This window comes from Eubalaena glacialis, chromosome 4, assembly GCF_028564815.1.
Source record: "Eubalaena glacialis isolate mEubGla1 chromosome 4, mEubGla1.1.hap2.+ XY, whole genome shotgun sequence".
In the NCBI taxonomy this organism is placed as follows: Eukaryota; Metazoa; Chordata; class Mammalia; order Artiodactyla; family Balaenidae; genus Eubalaena; species Eubalaena glacialis.
In genome coordinates, this window is record NC_083719.1 from 176,995,889 (window position 1) to 177,017,735 (window position 21,847).

A 21,847-nucleotide genomic window follows, 5' to 3' on the forward strand; every position below is an offset into this window, starting at 1 on the left:
CTTTTAGAGTAACACCCTCAGCCCTCGCGCTTCCGTTCCCGCCGGCGGGAGCTGGAACTAACCCCGTCCAGGGGACAGAGAATTCGAAGAAGCCAAAAATATTCCAAGAAAACAGGACGTGGGGAAAGAAACCGGGAAGCTGGAAACAAGCTTCAGTGTTTCCAACGCTTTCTCCAAAAAGCCTAAACGTTGAACCCGGAAGTGGGAAATAGGAAGTAGACTATGGAGGACAATAATAAGGTTACACCAAAGCGTGGGTTCCCAGGGCAGAAAGCCTCCGTGCAGGCTACTCTACGGTGGCGAGGAAGGGAGGGCGGAGCAATGGCTTTCCCGGAGCCAAAACCGCGGGGCCCGGAGCTGCCTCAGAAACGGTTGAAGACGTTGGACTGCGGGCAGAGGGCGGTGCGAGCCGTGCGATTTAATGGTGAGCACCCTTATCTTCATTCCGGGTCCTACCTCCGCCTCCTGAAGTCGGCGGCCCAGTAACCCCCTCGTGGTGTTCCCCAGTGGATGGCAATTACTGTCTGACTTGCGGCAGCGACAAGACCCTGAAGCTGTGGAGCCCGCTGCGAGGGACGCTATTGCGGACGTACAGCGGCCACGGCTACGAGGTGCTGGACGCGGCAGGGTGAGCCGGAGGCCAGGCCGGGATCGAGGCGCTGAGGCCGGGATCAGAGGTAGACGCTGATCTTCCCTGCTCTGCCCTCTAGCTCCTTTGACAACAGCAGCCTCTGCTCCGGCGGCGGAGACAAGGCAGTGGTGCTGTGGGATGTGGCATCGGGGCAGGTCGTGCGCAAATTCCGGGGCCACGCGGGGGTGAGTGCAAGCAAGAAAAGGCCGCGTTAGAACGGACCTGAATTGCGTGTAAGTGGTGACAGGGACTCCTCCCCTCCCCACGCAATTACAGCGCAAGGATCCTTCCCCACGGCCCCGCCTTCACCAAGCCCTGTCCTTGCAGTTCCTCCAAAAACTTTCATCTCCCCTACCCCTAGCCTTTTCCCTTGCTTTAACTTGCACTGGGAACCCTGCTTTTTATCCCCATCCTCCAAAGTCCAGCCTTCTCTAAGCTGCTGTTGCTGTTTTGCAGAAGGTGAACACGGTGCAGTTTAATGAAGAGGCCACAGTTATCCTGTCTGGTGAGTCCGAGGCCTAGGCAGGTGGGTGCAGGGGGCTGCCCCGGCCCCCCCAAACCTGATCCACCTTCATGCTGACCTCACAGGCTCTATCGATTCCACCATCCGCTGCTGGGACTGCCGCTCGCGGAGACCTGAGCCTATACAGAAGCTGGACGAAGCCAAGGATGGCATATCCAGCGTGAAGGTGTCAGACCATGAGGTCCTCGCAGGGTGAGTGGGGCCAGGACCTTGCCCCTCCCCAGGTGCCATTGGGGATCATAGCTGTCTCTGTACTTAGATTAAAATCTACTCTCCTCACTGCACTCACAAGGCCTTGCATGGTCTGGTCTCTGTTGTGCTCTCAGTTTTTATTCATTCCCAGGCTCATTTCTGTTAAATATGCCACACATGCTCGCACCCCAGGACCGACTTTTGCAATTGCTCTTCCTCTGCCTGGGCTACCCTTCTACTACTTATTCAGAGTGTGTTTGAGCACCACCTGCAGGTCACATTTTCAGTCAGTGAGCATACAGGAGTGAAAAGATAGGAAAACAAGGAAAAAACCCCGCTTACATAGAGTTGATATTCTAGCTGCAGGAGACAAACAATTAAAAAAAAAATATTCCCATGCAGGGCTGCCCAAATGTTGCCACAACCTGAGGGAGTGCCGATACCACCACTGGGGGCATTTGGGCTGCATGGCCTGTTGGCCTACCCAGTTCCCACACATCCCCCCTTGGACTGCACATGGTTGGCTCCTTCTCATCCTCAAGTACCAATTCAAACGTCACCTCCTCGGGGAGCTGATTACCCTCAGTCAGCAAGGCTCCACGTTGGCAGCAAGTGCTCCTGGCTTGGTAGCAGCTGTGTCCCAAGCTCCCACACAGGGTTGTAGCCCAGAGAAGGAGCTCAGTATAAATCAGAAACAGATGCAGTGGGACCTGATTGGCCCCTGGGGCTGAGTGTCAAAGCCAGTGCCTCAGAATTCCACTCATGAATTCACTTCAGTGCATGTTTTCTGTGGCCGGTCCTGAACATGACATGACAGTGAAGGGTGCCCAGGAAGGGCAGGCACCCAGCCTTGCTCTCAGGGCCCTGGCCAGGTGAGAGGGTACAGGAGCACCGAAGCTGGAGCCCTGGACCTACTGGCCCCTGTGATGCTTCAGCTGGATCCACCCTGTCTTGCAGCTCCGTAGATGGCCGGGTAAGGCGCTATGACCTGAGGATGGGGCACCTCTTCTCAGACTACGTGGGCAGTGAGTGTGGCTGGGGCTGTGAGGCAGGCAGGGAAGGTGGGGGCAGCACGGGAGACCCCAGCCTGACCTGCTTGCCCACCCCTCCCCTTCCCCCAGGCCCCATCACCTGCACCTGCTTCAGCCGGGACGGGCAGTGCACCCTGGTGTCCAGCCTGGACTCCACGTTGCGGCTTCTAGACAAGGACACAGGGGAGCTGCTGGGCGAGTGAGTCCTCAGGGCTGTGGGGCCCCTCCCCCACTCCCAGTAAGGCCCCAAACCCCCACTGATGCCACTCACATCCAGGTACACGGGCCATAAGAACCAGGAGTACAAGCTGGACTGCTGCCTGAGCGAGCGCGACACGCACGTGGTCAGCTGCTCCGAGGACGGGAAGGTGTTCTTCTGGGACCTGGTGGAGGTGAGCCTCTGCACCAGGGGGCCTGCCCTGTCCTTACCTGAGTCACTCCCAGGCCTTTATAAGGGAGTGCTGTTAGAACTGGGGGCTGGAAGGAGTGAGTGAGGGGATGAGGTGAGAACATTCCTGGCAAAGGGCACAGCATGTGCTAAGGCTCGGGGTTGTGGCACACACGCACTGGTCAGGAGATAGAAGCACTTTGGATGGCATTGGCGGCAGCAGAATCCAGGTCAGGCAGGGCCACTGGGACTGACCCTGGGGTAGGAGGAGCAGATAGTGGCATCTGACCTCAGGGGAGACAGGGCTGTAGTTGTTCAGGAAATCTGAGCTACCTCTGAGCATCCCTGTGGTATCCAGCCCCCAAGCCCTGTGAGCCCTGTCCTGATGTGTCTCAGCCTGGTGGGGGCGTCAGGATGCGAACTGACCAGCCAGGCATAGTGGGGTCAGAGCTGGGGCTTGGCCAGAGAAGTAAGCCTCCTAAGAGGATGGAGGGAACCGGGGGGCCCTGGAGAGTCCAGGGGCCAGCTCTCCCTCTGGGAACTTAAGAAGGTGCCAACGTTCTGCCTACTTCTCGAGGTTCCTGTAGACAGGAAGTCACTCTGAAGGGGAGGGCACATGAAGGGACACTTTCCAGGTGGAAAGAGGAATGGTGGCCTGCTTGAGGAACTCTGTTTGTTGAGCTATGACTGCAGGGTGATGAAGGGAGCGGGCATTGAGGCTATCAAGTGGGCGGGTGAAGCCCAGATGGCGGCAGAGGGGGAGGGAAGCTGGGACCCACATGTGACCGGCCGTGGAGGAGGGTAGTGGCTGTGAAGGTGGAGAGAATCAGCAATCTCTGGGCATGGTCTAAAGGTAGAACCAAGAGGATTTACCGACAAAGGGATGTGAGATGTAAGAGAAAGATTCAAGATGTTTGACCTGAGCACCTAGAAGGACAGAGTGACTGAGAGGCTGAGTTTGTGGCTGGTTAAGTTTACAATGTCTCGGAAGCACTTAGACGCATGTGGCTGAAAGCGGGGGAGAAGCAGCTGAGGGGAGGGAGACACACTGGTGACACTCCCAACCCCCGCACTCCACAGGGTGCCCTGGCGCTGGCCCTGCCTGTAGGTCCCAGTGTGGTGCAGTCGCTGGCCTACCATCCCACGGAGCCCTGCTTGCTGACCGCCATGGGGGGCAGCATCCAGTGCTGGCGGGAAGAGACCTACAAGGCTGAGGATGGCACAGGCTGAAGCCAGGGGACCCACGACCAAGGACAGAGAGAGAGACACAGCCTGAGAAGGACCACTGAGACCATTTATTCTAGACATGCTGCTGACCAAGGAGTTGGGAGGAGCTGGGTCTGCAAACTAATAAATAGAGGAGGTGGTGAGGCCTCCCTGGGGCTGCACCGTCCAGTGTTCAGTCCTCGTTCTTCTCGGGCGTGAAGGCATCTACCTTCTGGGCAAAGGTTTCTGCCACGAGCAGTGGAAAGACCAGGGAGGCATCGGCATAGACCTGTGGAGGGGACTCAGGTGAGCCACGGGACCCAAGGCCGTACCCCGGGAGAACCTGTGCCCCAGCTGGCTGGCCGGCCCTCACCTTGACAGGCTGTGCGTCCACCCGGATCTTGCCCCAAGAGACAGCTTCATCTGGCCGGGCGCCCGAGTCAGAGCCATCAAACTCCTGGGCTGTGTTGATGTAGATGGCGTAGTCAGCCCCGTTCCGCTGTGGGGAGGGGCAGAGGGGGCTGTCAGCCACACAGGCTCCAAGGCAGGGCACTGTAGCTAGAGGCTGAGGGACGTGTTCCAGATGAAGGAAGCCCTTGGCGGCCCCTCACTCCAAGGGAAGGGCCCCACGTCAACATCTGGGCAGAGTGAGGCGTCACGGGATGCTGGGCAGACAGTGGGCAGTGTTGCTCCAGACTCACCTCCTAGGTAGCAAGAGCCCTCCCACATCTGCCACCAGCTCTACAGAAGACCTCCAAATCCAACTCACCTCTCCCCTCTCTATGGCCTCCACCCTGGCCCCCTCATTTGTTCCCCCCAGAGCAGCCAGAGAGCGCCTCGAGAGCACCTGAGTGGCCCTAAAGGCCCTGCACTTTCTGCCTGTCACCTCCTGCCTCACCTCCTCCCACTCTCGCCTTCACCAGCCTCCTAGCTGTTCCCTGACCTACATCAGGCACCTCAGAACCTTTGCACTGACTGGTCCCTCTGCCGGGAATTCTATCTCGCCCCCACCCCCCAGGACAACCACATGGCTCATGGGACCACCCCCTGAAAAACCTCTGCTCGCAGGTCACATTTCCCAGGAAGCTTTCCCTTTTATGAACAGCACCCCTTTCACTTGGCCATCTCGTCATCCTCCCTTATTTTTCTCCATAGCAATTACTGCCACCTGATATGCATGTCACCTGTTTGCTATCTCCCCCCACTAGAACATCAGTTCCAGGAGGGCAGGGATCTTGGCCTGTCTAGTCCACAGCTGTCTACCCAGCACATGGCATAGGCCTAGTACACAGGCCTGTCTGCATGACAGGCCTGAGTGCCACCCCCTACTAGGGAGCGCACACACTCCATCCCTGCTCACCATGAGGTTGGCGTTGGCAATGTGGTGCTTGACCATGCCACCGCCCAGGATGATCATCCCAGTGCGCTTGGCGAAGATGGCCTGTGTGTTGATGAGCCTCAGGTCTGGGAAAGAGGGCTGTGTCAGGCCGCAGGCCCAGGCAGCCCTCCTCCCCCTCTCCTCTGGGGCCCCAGCACCTTACCTTCAACGATGTCCAGGACCAGGCCTGGGTTCTTATAGGAATGGAAGAAGATCATGTCACCCAGCGAGCCATCTGTGAGTGCCGGGCTCAACACAGGGATGTGGTTCTAGGAAAGAGCAAGACAGGAGAGCGGTTAGAGCTCAGAGCCCTGCAGGGGCAGTCTGGGGGCATTCCCTCCTCTCTGCCTGATTCTGGGCAGGGAGCTTAACTTCACTTGTGCCTGGCACATAAAGAATGGTAGCTCTTGTTTTTCTGATTGCTGGACCCCATAGCCTCTGAGGAGCATGGGACCCTACACCAGGTCCCATGGGGGCTGCTAAGCACTGCCCCCAACTGCTTCCCAGTAGTCTAGGAGTAGAGCCAGAATACAAGGACCACACTCAACAGCTGTGGGACCTCAGGCAAACTGCCTAACCTCTCTGTTTCTGAGGTTCCTCACCTAGGAGTGGGAATGCTAAGAATAGTACCAACTCCCCAGGTGGCTGTAAAGACGAAACAACACATGCCAAAGCATGGCAACTTTGCCCCCACCCAGCCCCTCACCTTCTGGGCCCAGTAATACACTGACTCTGGGTTGTTTATCTCCTTGCCAAGCCGGGCGATCATCTTGGAAGGCGTCCACTTCACACCCTAGGAGGAGACATCAGCTTCAGCTAGCGGCACCTCCCCTGACACCCACCGTGCCACCACCCCCCCCCAGGTTGCTCCAGCCTCACCTCCGTGTTCTGCTCCAGCACCATCTGGTCCAAAATGGGCATCAGCCAGTCCTCAAACTTGCAGTAATTGTCATTGGGCACCAGCAGGTTTCCGATCCTGGGGACAGGAGGCATGTGGGCATCAGGGTCCAGGACCCTCAGCCTGGCTCCCCTACCCAGCACCACTCAGGGCCCCCCACCTGTGTTTTTTTGTTTTTTTTTTAAAGCCAGTTTGCATTGTTTTATTTATTTATTTATTTATGGCTGTGTTGGGTCCTCGTTTCTGTGCGAGGGCTTTCTCTAGTTGCAGCAAGTGGGGGCCACTCTTCATCGCGGTGCGCGGGCCTCTCATAATCGCGACCTATCTTGTTGTGGAGCACAGGCTCCAGACGCGCAGGCTCAGTAATTGTGGCTCACGGGCCTAGTTGCTCCGCGGCATATGGGATCTTCCCAGACCAGGGATTGAACCCGTGTCCCCTGCATTGGCAGGCGGATTCTCAACCACTGCGCCACCAGGGAAGCCCCTCCCACCTGTTGATCCCGTTCTCACGTAGCTCCTTCCCCCTGAGGCTGAACTCGCCCAGGTATGTGGGCGCCAGGCACTTGATGAGATCCTCCTCCACACCCCCAGCCGTGGTCACCAAGACGTCCACCTGCAGTCACAAGGCAGTGAGGTTGGCCAAGGAAGGGAGGCCCTGCTTTCGTACCAGGCAGGACTCCTAACTCCCAACTCTCATCCAGTGACCCTTGTGGGGAGCTCTGCTGCAAAACAAAACTGACCCATAGTTCCCTATCTCACTTTTATGACCAGTAATCTTATTGCCCATTAAGACCCAGAGAGGCCAAGGCCACAACCCCACCAGGTCCCCACCATGTTGTGCTGCACGAGGTAACGGATGGTCTCACGAATGCCCGAACTGATGAGGTTGGATGTGTAGCCCAAAAAAATGGTGCAGCCGGTGAGTGGGCGGCAGCTCTGGGTCAGGTCTGCATGTTGGTCTTCATCCTGAGCCAGCGGCTCTAGTTTCTTCTCTATCTAGGTGTATAAGGGCAGGGTCGAGTTAACCTCTGGCCCCAAACTCCAGCCCAAGGACCCCAGGTGGGTTTCAGAGACAGGCTCCGCGCCCAGGCCCTGCCCACTGAGGGACATGGGACCACTTCTACCTGGAACCAGGGAATGACCACCCCTGTGCAGGCTCCGCCCTTTCCATAGCCCAAGTCTCAGGTCACACACTCAGGCTTTGCCCTTTTTCAGGAATCACTTTTGCAGGCCCGACCCCTCTCCCCACTGGGAAAAGCAAATCCAACCTCAGGTCCCGCCCTGCCTTAGGCTCCTCCTTCAATCCCTCCCTCAACTGCGCGGTCTGGCTCCAGACTCCGCCCATTCCAAAATACTTGCAACATGTTGCCTATAACGCGCCCCCTACCTAGAATCAGTCCCAACCCACTCCCCAGCACAAAAACTCCCGCCCAGGAGGGGGTCCCCGTCTCTCTCCAACTATCGGACGAAAAACACACCTCCTCCCAGGGAAGTCCCGCCCCCAAGTACCCCGCAGTGCTACTGGAGGCCACGCCCCCTCAACCCAGGAAGTCCCACCCAGGCCTCACCATGGCGTTGACTTGCTGTACCGCGCGCCCGAAGTTGGTGGCCTGGAAACCAGTAGTGCCGAAGGCCTCCAGCAGCGCGCGGTAGTTCACGCCACGGTTGAAGTCGTAGCCCCGGACCTGGGCGCTCTCGGACGGCAGTGCCGAGCTGTGCTTCAACACGGCGGCCAGCGCCGCCGCGGGCGCCCCCCTCTCCAGGGGACCCTCCATGCTCCTGCGGCCGCACTGTCAAATCAGAGCCGCCCCAGGCCAGGCCTCCGGCGGCCTCGAACACCTTTAAGCCCCAGCACGCACAACCTGCGGAGGGCCGGAAGTTGTGTATGTCACATGACCCGCCGACGCCCCGATTCCAGGGTGCAGCCTTCTTTGCTTGTGTATTCCGTAGTACGGAAGCCTCAAGGAGCCATTATCTCCTGTTTCTCGTGTTCTCAGTCTCAGATGAATGAGGAGCCCGCTGGAGACCCACCACGTTGCGTGGCGCTTGCCCATTCGTTTCTGTCCTCTCAGAGAGAGAGGATGGCTTCTTAGACGTCGCCCTGGGACAGAATTCGAATCACCAGGAAGTATCAGATAGTTTCTGCCTCTGAGCGTCTCTCGTCAAATGGGATAGTGATCCCTGTTCGTGTCTTGCAAGTCTCCAGAGCCTCCACATGCTGCATAACCTTCTGGTCTTCCTTCCCCTGGCAGCTGCAGCTGTCACCTCCTCTGGGAAGCCTTCCCTGACCTTTTTCTGGGTAAGAGACCTCCTCTGAGATCCAGGGCTGACATCTCTTTCCCTCCAGCAAGACTGAGATCCTGGAGGGTGGTGTCTGTATCTCATGGGTCCTCCAAACCATGCACAGGGTCTGGTCCAGAGGGACCCCTTTAATCACTCACTCTGCAGTTTATGGAGTCTACACTATACATTGGGCTTTGTGCTGGGTGCTGCATATTTATCAGTGAACAAAATGCAGACCCTGCCCTTCTGGAGCCCACAGTTTGGGGAGCTAGAAGGGTAACAACAGTGGTAAGTGCTATGTAGAATTAAACGGGCTGATGTGAGAGTCCACGGGGTTGGGGGTGGGTGGAAGAGTTGGTGGTTTTATTTGGAGGGAGAGGTGGTTGGGGAAGGATGCCAAGGAGGTGACATTTCAGCCAAGGTCAGAAGAGGCCCCATATGTGAAGATCTGGGGGAGGCCATTCCCACTGGGAGAGAGAACAGCCAGTGCAAAGGCCCTGAGGCTAAAAAGGAGCCTACTTAATTAGAGGAATAGAACATTCTCCTTGACAGCCCCCACTTGGATCTCAAACTCCTGGCCTCTGTTCCCTCGCCACCTAACCCTGATCTTCCTGCAGTCTGCCACATCTCTGCAAACAGCCCTACCTTCCACTCATCTAGTAGGCTGAAAACTGGGGAGTTGAGCTTGATGTTTCCCCTTTTCTCACATCCCACATCCATCCCTCCACATGTCTGCCAAATTCTACCTACAAAATAGGTGCTTTTCTTTGTTTTCTTTTCTTTTTATTTATTTATTTTTGGCTGCATTAGGTCTTCGTTGCGGCGCGCGGGCTCCAGTAATTGTGGCACGTGGGCTTAGTAGTTGTAGCTCGCGGGCTCAGTAGTTGTGGCTCGTGGGCTGTAGAGCGCAGGCTCAGTAGTTGTGATGCACGGGCTTAGTTGCTCCGGGACATGTGGGATCTTCCGGACCAGGGCTCGAACCTGTGTCCCCTGCATTGGCAGGCGGATTCTTAACCACTGCGCCACCAGGGAAGCCCTTCTTTTTTTTTTTTTTAAATTGAGATGTAGTTGACATATAACGTTGTATTAGTTTCAGGTGTACAACATGATTAAATATTTGTATCCAGGTGTTTTTCTTCATCCCCACAGCCTCCATGCTGGGCACCTTCCCCTTCAGTCCATCCCCCAGCTGTAGCCAGAGAGTTCCTTAAACAAAAATCAGGTATGTTATTCTCTGTTAAAACGCTGTTACCGTGGTTTCCTCCTACGAGTAAAATCCGAGCTCTTCACCGTGGCCTGAGAAGGCACTGACTTGCCTGCCCTCGTGTCCCACCACTTGCCCTCACTCACTTTTCTCCAGCTACACTGACCTCCTGGCTGTTCTAGAACCCACCAAGCTCTTTCCTGACCAAGGGGCGACGCACCTGCTGCTCTGCCTGGAACACCCACTTCCCCAGCTCCTTCTCCTCTGGGCCTCAGTCCAAATGTCACCTCCTCCAAGAGGCCTGCTCTGACCACCTGCTCTCACCTTTACCTTGCTTTTGTTGTCTTTCACAGCACTTAATACATTTTGTTTGCTCTTGTTCATTGTTCCCTGACTAGAACAGCAGCTCCGTGAGGGCAGGATTTTGTCTGGTTTCACGCTGTTCCTTTTACTTTGCACAGTGTGGGGGCACATATTGGGACCTTGGCAAAAATGGACAAACAAACACACACAGTGAGGTCAGGGTGATCCATGAAGAATGAAGGGGGAAGGGGTTGAGAAGAAGTTAATTCAGAGAGGGCAGAAGGTGCCAGACCAGGCAGGGCCCTGTGTGCTATATAGTAAGGAGGGTGGGTTTTACGCTAAGAGGCTGGGAAACAATAGGAGAGTTTTTTAAACGGACTGAGAGGCTCTGATTTATTTTTCTCCAATTTTTTAAAATAAATTTCTTTTTTTTTTTTTTGGCTGCCTTGGGTCTTCGTTGCTGCACATGGGCTTTCTCTAGTTGCGGCGAGCCGGGGCTACTCTTCGTTACAGTGTGTGGGCTTCTCACTGCGGTTGTTTTTCTTGTTGTGGAGCATGGGCTCTAGGCACGCGGGCTTCAGTAGCTGTGGCTCGCGGGCTCTAGAGCGCAGGCTCAGTAGTTGGGGCGCGTGGGCTTAGTCGCTCCGCAGCACATGGGATCTTCCTGGACCAGGGATCGAACCCGTGTCCCCTGCATTGGCAGGCGGGTTCTTAACCACTGCGCCACCAGGGAAGCCCTATTTTTCTCCAGTTTTTAAAATTGTGGTAAAATACACATAAAATTCACCATTGTAACCATTTTTAAGTGCACTGTTCAGAAGCATTAAGTACATTCACATTGTTGTTCAACCATCACCACCATTCATCTCCAGAACTTACCCATCAAACACTAACTCCCCATTCCCTCTCTCTCCTCAGCCCCCAGCACCCCCCATTCTGCTTTCTGTCGCTATGGATTTGACTGCTCTAGGGACCTCACATAAGTGGAATTATACATTATCTGTCATTTTGTGACTGGCTTATTTCACTTAGCATAATGTCCTCAAGGTTCATCCGTGTTGTAGTGTGATTTATTGAACAGATCCCACCGGCTGACTTGAGGAGAACGGGGTCGGGGCTGTGCAGGGCAGGGGAGACCAGGCAACTGCACTGGTCCAGGCACACTGAGCTGGGGGCGCCAGGACCCGGATGCTACCAACAGGGTGGAGAGAAGTGACCAGTTTGACAACTTGGAAGTTGATCTGTGAATAGCACAGGGAACCCTATTCAGTACTCTGTAATGACCTATATGGGAATAGAATCTTAAAAAGAGTGGATATATGTGTATGTATAACTGACTCACTTTGCTGTACAGCAGAAACTAACACAACATTGTAAATCAACTATAGCCAATTAAAAAAAATTAATTAAAACAAAAGAAAGTTGATCTGATGGCTCTTGAGGAAGGATCAAATGTGGGAATACTGGAAGAAAGGAATGAAGGAGTTAAAGATTTGAGCCAGAGAAGTTGGATGGATGGTGGTGAATTTGGGGGCTGGAGGTTTCGGCGGAAGATGATCCAGAGTCCAGCTTTGGCCAAGTTAGGTGGGAGACAACCGAGAGATGGGTGTGATGGACCGAGGAGGGAGGAGGGTCCTCAGGTGGGTCTGAGGTCAGGGAAGGGGCTGGGATGAGGCAGGGGAAGCCATCAGCATGAGTGAGTGGATTGAGTCATCTGTGGATAAGAACCCTGGGCCATGAGTGTAGTTGGAGAGAGGAGAGACGGGGCTGCACCTGAAGCAGGTTACACTTTGCACCTCCGCCCATCAGAGTAGGGCCGGAACCTGGCAAAGAAGGACCGTAGGGGCCAGTTAGCAGGGGATCAAACAGGTCAGTGAGAGCCCAGGGCCCCTACACTCCCCCAGCCAAGGTGACACGTGACACCAGGGCAGCCACTGGGCCTCTTGGAGCAGGGACCCCCCCCTCAGCCTCAGCAGCTGCTGCCGCCACTGGTGACATTTCGCTCCATGAGTGTCCTGGCTTCAAAGTCTCTGCAGGGGTTGGGGAGGGAGAGAAGGGGGTTGGAGAGGCCAGGGTGGTGGGCGCGGGAGCCAGAGCGGGGCTGCAGGAGGAGGACTGAGCAGCCAGGAGCCAGCCAGAGTCCTCAGCTGAGGTATGTGGTCCTGACAGGGGTTGGGGAGCAGCCACTCCCATCCCTCAGTCCCCAGGGGCACAGGAGGATGTGTGGGAGCTCAGGGTTTGGGGTTCAGCCTGCTGCCTGTGGCTCTGCTCACGACTCCCCCAGATGCCCGGCAAGGTGACCATTGGCAGCAACATCGGGCAGGCCCACTGGGCCGTGGAGCAGCTGCAGATGGAGGTGGGCATCGACCGTGTGAAGGTGAGGCCAGGGCAAAGCGGGTGCATCTGAGCAAGGGGGCAGGTGGACAGCCCAGCCCAGGTCTGGCTAACCAGGCTGGCCTGCAGGTATCCAAGGCGGCCACTGACCTGCTGCAGTTCATGGAACAGGCCAAGAGTGACCCCTTCCTCGTGGGCATCCCAGCTGCCACCAACCCCTTCAAGGAGAAGAAGCCCTGCACCATCCTATGACCCTGTAGCCCAGACCACCCAGGGGGCCTCAATAAACATGAAGTGAATGCTCCTCAGGGCACGGCTTGGCCAGGTTGCGATGGGGGGCAAAGGGGGACTTTGGGCTTGCAGGGACCAGTGTGGTGTGCAACTGGCCCAGCCTCCCTCCCCGCCCACTCCAGGGTCACGGCCACAGGGGCCCACACACACCCTGGACCCTGGACAGAGGAGCACGCCCCTCCCTCACCCCTACCTGCTGCCCGCCCTCCAGCCTATGGGGTAGCATTAGCAGATCCCCTGTCCCACTGCACAAACACACCCGGGGTTAGAGTCGCAATCTACATGCCAGCGCGTGCCACACGCATACACGCCCACATGGCGCGCACACACACACAGGTGCCATCATGCAGGTGCCACATTCTCAAGTGTCTCCCTCTTCCACACAGACATACACAGACAGGAATACTATAACAACACACACAGCCAGACCAGCCTCCCCGGGGACACTCAGACGCACATAATCCCTGAAATGCACCCAGGCGGGCACGGGTGCACCCCCCCACACACACAGCAGTGGCTGTCGCTGAGGCTTTCATACACCAACTCACAGACACACGCACATCCCTGGCATCCCAGCCCCAAGCAGCCTCGGGCGGAGCCCTCAGGTGACACCAAGCTCACGTCCAGGCCGGAGCACCAGTACATCAGGTTTATTTCTCCTTTGCTCTCCAGGGAGAGCAGGCATCCAAATCATAACAAAAACAAGGGCCCGAGGGTGGGGAGCAGCCCCCTGGGTTGGCCGAAACACAAACCTCACCTCCCCTGGCATGGGGCCCAGCCCAGGGACCGCCCCCCCTGGACCGTGGCCAGGACCCTTTGTGCCCTAGGCCTGTGGGGGCGGGGCAAAGCCAGCACCAGCGTGGGGGAAGGTCCCCCCGAGAACGGAGGCTCCAGCCCAGCCTGCCAACCGGCAGATCCACATCCACATCTGCCTGCTCAGGCCTGCAGCCTCCAGACCTCCAGCGACAGGCCCCCAGAGGCGGCCACCACCAGGTTGCCCTCAGCGCAGATCTGCAAGGGCGGGGACATGAGGAGTCAGGGGTCCTCTGAGCAGCCAGGCAGGGCGCATGGGACAGGGCCTTACCCCATTCAGCACGTTGTGGTGGCTTCGAGTGCAGAGGGTCCTTGGTGGGTCTGTGGGCACGTGCACCTGGTGAGGGGCAGTGGGCAAAGGTCACGAGGTGTGCTCCTGGCAAGTGAGGGCGGGTAGAGAGGGGGGACTGTCGCAGGGCCTCACCCGGATGGTCTTGTCGGTGGATGTGGTGTACAAGGCCCCCAGGGAGTGCTTGATCCCTGTGATCTGAGACCTGTGGCCCACATCAAAGGACTGCGGAAGGGAGGGACAGGTGACACTCAGGCGTGGCTCTCCCAAGGCCAGTCCCCCACTGCCACCCAGGGGTTAAGAGGTAGGGAGGCAGCCCAGGGCGGGTCGGGTGGGGGCAAGGGCCTTGGCAGACCCGGACGAGCTGGAAGCAGCCATCCCGGTTGGCGAAGACATGCAGCAGGCCCTGGTTATCGCCGGCCCAGAGCTGAGGCTCCTGGTAGGACATGCAGAGCAGGTAGGAGTCCAGCTGTGGGAGGGACATGGGACGGAGCAGCTCAGGCCAGTCCGGGCACCGCCGCAGCCCTGGTCCCTCCAGCCCCCCTGGGGAGCGCCCACCTGCAGCCGCTGCAGGACGCTGTTGGCTCTGCGGTCAAACACCACCAGCGTGTGGTCCTCGCTGCCTGAGATGATGTGCCTGTCGTCCGCCAGCAGCGCCAGCACCGCGCTTGAGTGCAGCCGCCGGCTCTTCAGCAGGGCCGGGCCAACTTCATGGGCGATGGGCCAGGGAGGAGGGGGGACATCAGAGCCCCTTGGAGGCCCCCTGGCCCACCCCAGGACCCTGGGTCTCCATCCTTCCTGGCAAAATACTACTCTGTCTGCTCCCCCAACCCCCATCCCACAGGTGACCCTGTTGTTCCTCTGCCACCCCAGCTGGATCCGGGCCTCACAGGACCACCAGACCCCCCCCAACCCATCTCCATCCCCTCTCCTTCCTCCAGTCCCATCTGCTCTCAGTACAGAATGGACCTCAGCAAGTCCCAGCATAAAATGCTTCCCTCCTCCTGAAGGTCGGCCTGAGACTTGCCCCCACCCCATCCCGGCTCTGGCTCTGCCTGGAAAAGTTACACTGGGCCCTTCAATTAAAATAAGAATGAATAAAAAAAAAAATAAGAATGAATAAATAAATAAACAATGGAAAAGGCTTATGTGCCGGGCCGAGTTCATGCTAGGCATTTTAATGTAAACATTTAATCTACCGAAGTTCTTATTGTCATCTCCTCCCATTAGCCCTACGCGGCTGGAGTTATTATTATCTGGATTTGACAAATGGGGAAGCCGAGGTTCAAACCTGACTGGGGTCACACAGCTAGGAGGTGGGGGAGCCAGAATTCTCAAGGACTGTCCTGCCTCCTATGGGACTCAGGCTCAGAGGCCCCTCCTCTGGGAGCCCTCCAGTACTTGACCCCACCCCACGTGGAGGCGGGGCTTCCTCTGCCCCCAATACCCACCCCCACCTGTCACCTTTGTGGCCCCCAGCACAACACAGGCCACTCTGAGTGGTCAGCCTCTCGTTATGTGACTGTCACCCCAGTTAGACTGTGAGGCCAAAGTGTCTCCTTCCCCAGGATGACCCTGGAGACACCAGGCAGCCCTGCTCTCCCACCTAGGCTTCAGGGTCCCCAGCCCACCTCTGGGGTCGTAGACGGTCACCTTCTTGTCATAGGTGCCAGTCACCAGGATATCAGGCCGGTAGGACAGGCACAGCACAGCTGCCTTGGCCCTGGGGGCACACAGACCACAGGGCTGGGGCTGTGGCCAGACAGACTCCTGCCCACCCAGGCCCCCCTGCCCAGAACCCCTCACACTTTATCTCGCCAAACTGCTGCCCATCAGCCGCCATGTCCCAGAGCTTCACCGTGCTGTCCCAGGAACCAGAGCACACTCGGTGGTCCAGCGCCGCCAGTGACCACACCCAGCCCTGTGGGACCAGACCCGTGTGATCTTCCCCATTTCACAGAACCCAGAGCAAGTCAGCACTGAGTAGAGATTAGAGCCTAGGTCTGTGGGTCTGCCCTCAGAGCCCAGGACGTGCGCACCCCAACCTAATAATATTCCTAAATCAAGTTTTGCAGAGCCTCAGCAGCAGCGGTGGTTTGAGGCCACATGACAGTGTGATTAAGAATGGGGACTCCATGGGAATTTCCTGGCCGTCCAGTGGTTAGGACTCCGAGCTCTCACTGCCAAAGGCCCAGGTTCGATCCCTGGTCAGGGAACTAAGATCCCGCAAGCTGCGCGGCACACACAAAAATGGGACCTCCAGGGAGTTCCCTGGTGGCCTAGTGTTTAGGATTCTGGGCTTTCGATGTTGTGGCCCAGGTTCAATCCCTGGTCGGGGAACTAAGATCCCGCAAGCTGCTTGGTATGGGGAAAAAAAAAAAGAATGGGGCCTCCACTCCATGACCTGGGTGAATGAAGTACTGTCCCTCAGTTTCTTCATTGGGAAAATGGGCATTAAAAAAAGTCCCTGTGTCAGGAGCTAAAATGCACAGAATGCAGCTCCCCACTGACTCATTCCTCACCAAACCCTCTGAGGAGAGTACTATGATGTGTCCCGTTCTACAGATAATGAAACTAGTGCACAGAGAGGTTGAGTCCCTCACCCAAGGTCACACAGCCAGGAAATAGCAGAGTGGGGATTTGAACCCAGCAGCCTGGCTCCGAGACCAAGCTCTTGGCCACCAGCCTAGACCACCTCAATGGCTGGTGGAGGTGCCCCTCCATGACCACCTCTCATGAGATGACAGTCATGCTCAGAGCTGTCTGATCCCCAAGAGTGGCCTCATAACTGCCCTACCTGGGGCCACTCAAGGTATACCTGACATCTCCTAAGCACCTACTGTATATGAGCCTGAGCAACGCTCTTAATGCATATTCATTTCATTCGTCCTCATCCTAATTGACCTCTGGACAGAAGCAGAAACTAAGGCCCAGAGAAATCATACATCTCACTCAAAGTCACATTAACAATAGCAGAGCAAGATTTAAATCTATGAGGTCTGGTGCCAAAACCTGTGCCCTTAGCCACGTTACCCTACCCAGGCCGCACGCTTCCTACCTCTGCCTGGCCTCCTACTCCCTCACCTTGTGAGTGCTGTTCTTCTGGGTGCCCAGGGCCTTGACCAGAACCCGGCTGGGCTCCACCCCCAGCTGTTGCAGGTCCCACAGGTTGACATTGCGATCTCGGGAGCCTGACAGGCAGAGTGTCCCACCCTGGGAGAGGAGTGAGGTGATGTTGTTGTGGTCACCCTGGCCCACCACTGCCTGGCCCTCCACCGACCCCCGTCTCACCTGGAGCAGCAGCACTGAGTCAATGGAAGCAAAGTGCCCATCGGCCAGGCAGAAGTACTCAGCCCTGCGCCCATCCTCTGCCCAGCGCGACAGGTGCTGCTCCAGCTCAATGCAGGCTGCTGGCCAGTCAAAGTCCTCCTCTGTGGGATGCAAGAGCAGGGTCCCCAGTGGGCAGGAACCCTGCCACCACCCACACCAGCTGTCCAAGCTCACCGCGCTGGCTTCCGGGGAGCACAACCTGACCCAGACTTGGAGAGAACCCACCTGGATCCCTTACCCCACCCAAGGAGGCCGAGGCTCTAGCTTTGGGACCACCAGCCCACGCACCTGCCAAGCAGGTCTAGGATTGCTCCTTACCCAGTTTCCAGAAATTGGGTAACTGGAGCCTCAGGATCACCTTCCCGGGCCTCATCCCCCAACCCAAGTCTGGGGGATAGCAGCCTCAGGACGCTAAGGCCCTGCCTCACCCCTGGCTAAGGTCCAACCTCAGCCCTCCCAACCCTCAGGCTGGGCACAAGAGCTAGGACTTCATAACTAACACTTCCTACCTCGGCCATCTGAAACAGACCCATGGAAGTGTTTCCCAAACCAGCATCCCAAACCTGGGAGCTTTGTCAAGATGCAGAACCCAAGCCCTTGACCCAACCAAACATCTATGTTTTATCAAGCTGTTCAGTAAAGTCCCATCAATTCAAGATCACCAAGCTGCCTTATCCTCTAGGGACCAAAGACCTTGGGGGCAGGAGAAATTACCACCAGCCCCTGCCTAAGATCCCAGGTTAGAACCTGGACTCGAGGGTCTGTGATTGCTAATATCAGGGATCCCAACCTCTAAACCCTAGCTTAAGTTCAAGGGTTGCAGGCTCTGGACCTGAGTTCTGCCTCACCCTCACCTAGGCCAAGACTCTAGAGGTAAGGGGATTTGGCATCACTAGTTACTGCCTTAGCACCTAGACCCAGAACCTGGGGATTCTTGGGCTTCCTCTGAGCCCCAAGGAGATTCTGAGAGCCTAAGACTTCAAGTCCCTGTGTCAACCCCAAGCCTGAGGATCGTTGGATTCCGAGTTCAGGGACCCCAGCTACCCAAGTAGATTTCCACAGCCTCAGGACCCCAAGTATCTGCCTCATAGTCCACCCAGAGGTCAGGGGCTTTGGTACCACCAGTAAGTACCTCAGCCACCGCTGAGCCAGGACAGCCAGGTAGTCTGCTCCAGTGGCTGTACTTACAGCACCCTGGACCCTCCCCCCGCCCCAAGCTTGACCTGGGCGGGCCACCCTGGCCCCCGGGCGCGCGCACCTTCCACCACTGGGTAGGGCGCGCGTACGCGGCGCTGCGCGCGTAGCCTCCAGGTGACATGGTCACGCACGAGGTCGCGCAGCGCGTGGCACACGCGCGGCAGGACGTGGAGCACGAGGCGCGCGTCCAGGTAGGCGCATATCTCGAGCAGCAGCTCCGGAGGAAGGCTCAGCAGGCCCGGAACCGCCACCGCCGGGCCCTTGGACGCGGCCCGCGGCTCCAGAGCGCCAAGGGACACAGCGGGCGCGGGCAGCGGAGGGGCGCGCGAGGGCGCCAGCCCGAGTTTTGGAGGACTGAGCACGCGGGCCACGTAAGCCTCAGCCTGTGCGTCGGGGTCAGGCTCCGGCTCCGGCTCCGAGTCATCGTCCCAGGCGCAGGGATCATCGCGCGGCCCTGGAGGCAGCTCCATGGCGACCGGGTGGGCGCGGCCGGCCCGGCCCTGTCAGCAGCCGGGCCCGCGTCCTGTCTCCTAGGCAGCGCGAGGGTACTTCCGGCGCTGCCTGATGACGTTAGGGAGCCAACCGGAAGCGACCGGCTCATGTGGAAACCGGCCGCAGGCTGAAAGCCAGCTCACTGGAAGGGTCTCGATCTTCAGCCGCGTCGGCCCCGAGCTGGAAAATGCAGATTCCTGGTTCCTGCGTTTTTTAAACTAGCATCTCTGATGGTGCTGATGCAGAGGGCCAGCGGGCTCTGGTTTGAAAAACACGGCCCTGTCGAAGGCACTTCTCACAGGTGACACTGATCTTACAAATAGAAAACCCCTTTTTCCTGGTTCGCAGTCTGGGCATGCTAGTGACTCGAACTCCTGTTCTTTTTTTCCAGAGCCAGAAACAAGCAGTTACACTGCAGAGACCTCGGTGAAAGTTAACTCTGAGTTACACAAAATCCTACTGATAAAAACAGCATCTCATTTACCGACAGCCTCTTTTGAGCCAGGCAGTGTTAACGCACAAATTCTAAGCAGCACTAGCTGTTCCCTCCCCCTGACTTTTTTTCTTTTTTTTTGATTTAATTTTATTCATTTTTGGCTGTGTTGGGTTTTCATTGCTGCGCACAGGCTTTCTCTAGTTGCGGCCAATGGGGGCTACTCTTCGTTGCAGTGCGCGGGCTTCTTGCAGTGGTTTCTCTTGTTGCAGAGCACAGGCTCTAGGCGCGCGGGTTTTAGTAGTTGCGGCTCACAGGCTCTAGAGCCCAGGCTCAGTCGTTGTGGCACACGGGCTTAGTTGCTTCGCGGCACGTGGGATCTTCCCGGACCAGGGCTCGAATCCGTGTCCCCTGCATTGGCAGGCAGATTCTTATCCACTGCGCCACCAGGGAAGTCCCCGCCCGACTCTTCTGATAACCACGTGGCTCTTTGCTCAAATCACCTTCCCAGAGTACCCTACTGTTAAGACTGTGACCATTTTCCATAACGTTCTTTCTCCTCTCCCCGCTGTATTTTTTTCTATGGGACATATCGCTGTTTCACTGATTAGCTTTCCTCTCACTAAAATGCACACACTTGTTAAACGAAAGTTGGTTGTGTGTCAGCATTTTAAAAAATTTTCCCAGGTTGATGCAGGTGATCCTTGGGCTGTACTGAGGTTGCAACAAGATTTTATCCTGAGGCCTGTGCGTCCCCAGATGAGCAGTTTCTCATTTGCCTTTAACTGTTGCACATATTTACCTATGTCCCATAGGCTTGGCGCTGAGCTGAGCATTCTACAAAAATGTCTAACCTGCCCAGCAATCCAGAGTTGTGAAGTCAAAGATGATAAGAATGCTGCAAGGTCTTGCTCCTTGCCACTCAGTTTAGTCTTTAGTAGATGGGGATCTTGAATCTGGGCTGTAACGCTAATGGGTCCCCTTTAGTGAGCTCAGGCTCTAGTGAGCTGTAATTATGTCCCAGAGACTGCATTGCATGTGTTACGTTACCACATTTAATCTTTAACCTTACTTACTTCCCCACTCCCACAATTGTTTCCTGACCTGATTCCTGTGCATCCCTATTTCTAAAACTTCCCAGCCCCCCCCCTCCACATCTCTTCTCTACTGCCAAAGCCCAGGACACAAGAGGCCAGATGGAGACCAAGGGTTTCACAAGAAACTGATCTTTACTCAACAAAGTTCTACACAAGTGGAATCTCACGCCACCTTGGCACCAGTCCCCAGCACAGCACGGTAACAAATGGACAGACCCTGGGAGCCCGCAGGAAGAAGAGGATGAGGGGGAAGGAGGGATGTGGGAACGAGAGGGACTGCAGATCGAGGCCAGTCAGGGTCCGCAGCCCTGCGCAGGGGAAAAGGTTGAGAAGCTGAAACTTCGTTGTGCAAAAATCAACCAAAAAATAAATTAAAAAATTAAATAGTTTTCTTAATTAAAAAAAAAAAAAGAAAACGAAGAAAGATAACTAGAACCAGGCTCCCCTTCCCTGAAGGTGGTTGGAGGCCCCCCATCCTGGATGGAGAAGGGGTTACCAATCCCATCAGACAGCCAATCCACACACCCCAAGACCCAGCAGAGGATGCTCCAAAGAACTGGAATTACCAGAAAATTAAATGGTATTTAATTTTTTTTTCTTTTCTTTTTTTTTTTTTACAAATGGCTTCCAGAGACCTGCTGGAGTTTCACAGCGGGGGAACCAGCTGAGTTTATGGAATGTGCACCAAGTGCCCCTTGGAAGAGAGGTGGGGCCTGACCCTGTCTGACAGGAGACACAGGGCTGTGATGAGGGTGTGATCCAGTGCTTGAGAGGGATGCATGGAGCAGGCCCCAGAATGCAGGAATCCAGTCAAACCCCCAAAACCGCAAAAAGAGGCCCCCAGAGAAGTAGAAAGCAGGGAAGAGGAAAACAACATTAAGGGGGCTTCAAGGCTTGGTTTCAGTTTTGAGGCCAACTGGAAAGTAACCACACCCCCTCTCTCTAGGGGAGCCTCTCCCACTGTGACTGCATCCCCAGCCAATCCCAGAAGTTTCCCTAGGATCACTACCCCAATCTGGTGGGGTCTTGGGGCCTACTGGGAGCTGTGATGATCAGGAAGTCCCAGGGCCAGAGTGGGGTAAGGGAATACACCACCCTTCCCTTCCTCCAAGCCTTCAGTTTCCCTCTTGCTGGCAAAGCATAAGCCTTTGTTTTCTATCACCATCAATTAAATGCCTCAGCCTTGGCCCTTGTGTTAAAACCCAGGCCTGGAAGAGGGCTCTCGGAAGCAGAGAAACGGACTGCCTTTGAAACAGACTTGCTTATGGAGAGACACAGGGGTAGATGTCAGCAGCTCTGGCTGCCCCCAACTCTCCTCAGGGGGAAAAGGTTCCAGCCCAGCATCTTCGAAAGTCACTGGAGCACAGGGGAGGGAGAAAAGGGCGACCTCTGGCCAGCCCCGGCCACTTCAGTGGTCCCCACTCTTCTGGCTGCGACGGGACAAGGAGGGAGACACACTGGCTGAGGCTGCCACAGAGCTGGCAATAAGTGTGCGGAGCAGGTCCAAAGCGTGTGCGTGCTGACTGGGCGGCCC

The 21,847-nt window shown here is 56.5% G+C and overlaps 4 protein-coding genes across 7 annotated transcripts; 2 read left to right on the forward strand and 2 right to left on the reverse strand.

Moving 5' to 3' along the window:
- The first annotated feature begins 266 nt into the window (after positions 1–266).
- WDR83 (WD repeat domain 83) lies at positions 267–4,186 on the forward strand. Of its 2 annotated transcripts, XM_061190324.1 has the most exons (9): positions 267–424; positions 508–628; positions 711–816; positions 1,088–1,136; positions 1,220–1,346; positions 2,304–2,371; positions 2,468–2,576; positions 2,655–2,769; positions 3,846–4,186. In XM_061190324.1, the coding sequence occupies exons 1-9, from the start codon at positions 322–324 to the stop codon at positions 3,993–3,995; spliced, it is 948 nt and encodes a 315-aa protein (XP_061046307.1). In that variant the 5' UTR covers positions 267–321; the 3' UTR covers positions 3,996–4,186. The 2 variants fall into 2 exon arrangements, with proteins under 2 accessions (XP_061046307.1, XP_061046308.1); XM_061190325.1 differs by lacking the exons at positions 2,304–2,371; positions 2,468–2,576; positions 2,655–2,769; positions 3,846–4,186 and adding an exon at positions 1,749–2,104.
- Positions 4,039–8,144, reverse strand: DHPS (deoxyhypusine synthase). Of its 2 annotated transcripts, XM_061190322.1 has the most exons (9): positions 7,816–8,144; positions 7,079–7,243; positions 6,739–6,860; positions 6,229–6,325; positions 6,056–6,142; positions 5,513–5,618; positions 5,332–5,435; positions 4,345–4,470; positions 4,039–4,260 (listed from the first exon to the last, which is right to left on the reverse strand). In XM_061190322.1, exons 1-9 carry the CDS (start codon positions 8,020–8,022, stop codon positions 4,165–4,167), a joined length of 1,110 nt encoding a protein of 369 aa, XP_061046305.1. In that variant the 5' UTR covers positions 8,023–8,144; the 3' UTR covers positions 4,039–4,164. The 2 variants fall into 2 exon arrangements, with proteins under 2 accessions (XP_061046305.1, XP_061046306.1); XM_061190323.1 differs by lacking the exon at positions 7,079–7,243.
- Positions 8,145–9,705: 1,561 nt separating this feature from the next.
- GNG14 (G protein subunit gamma 14) lies at positions 9,706–12,623 on the forward strand. The gene is made up of 3 exons (XM_061188713.1): positions 9,706–9,752; positions 12,322–12,414; positions 12,501–12,623. Exons 2-3 carry the CDS (start codon positions 12,322–12,324, stop codon positions 12,621–12,623), a joined length of 216 nt encoding a protein of 71 aa, XP_061044696.1. The 5' UTR covers positions 9,706–9,752.
- Positions 12,624–13,296: 673 nt separating this feature from the next.
- FBXW9 (F-box and WD repeat domain containing 9) lies at positions 13,297–18,826 on the reverse strand. 2 transcript variants are annotated; one of them, XM_061188716.1, is made up of 10 exons: positions 18,353–18,826; positions 17,056–17,195; positions 16,849–16,977; positions 15,573–15,685; positions 15,396–15,487; positions 14,323–14,471; positions 14,120–14,233; positions 13,900–13,989; positions 13,747–13,812; positions 13,297–13,673 (listed from the first exon to the last, which is right to left on the reverse strand). In XM_061188716.1, exons 1-10 carry the CDS (start codon positions 18,759–18,761, stop codon positions 13,599–13,601), a joined length of 1,377 nt encoding a protein of 458 aa, XP_061044699.1. In that variant the 5' UTR covers positions 18,762–18,826; the 3' UTR covers positions 13,297–13,598. The 2 variants fall into 2 exon arrangements, with proteins under 2 accessions (XP_061044699.1, XP_061044698.1); XM_061188715.1 differs by having other exon boundaries at positions 13,297–13,812.
- Between the last annotated feature and the right edge of the window lie 3,021 nt (positions 18,827–21,847).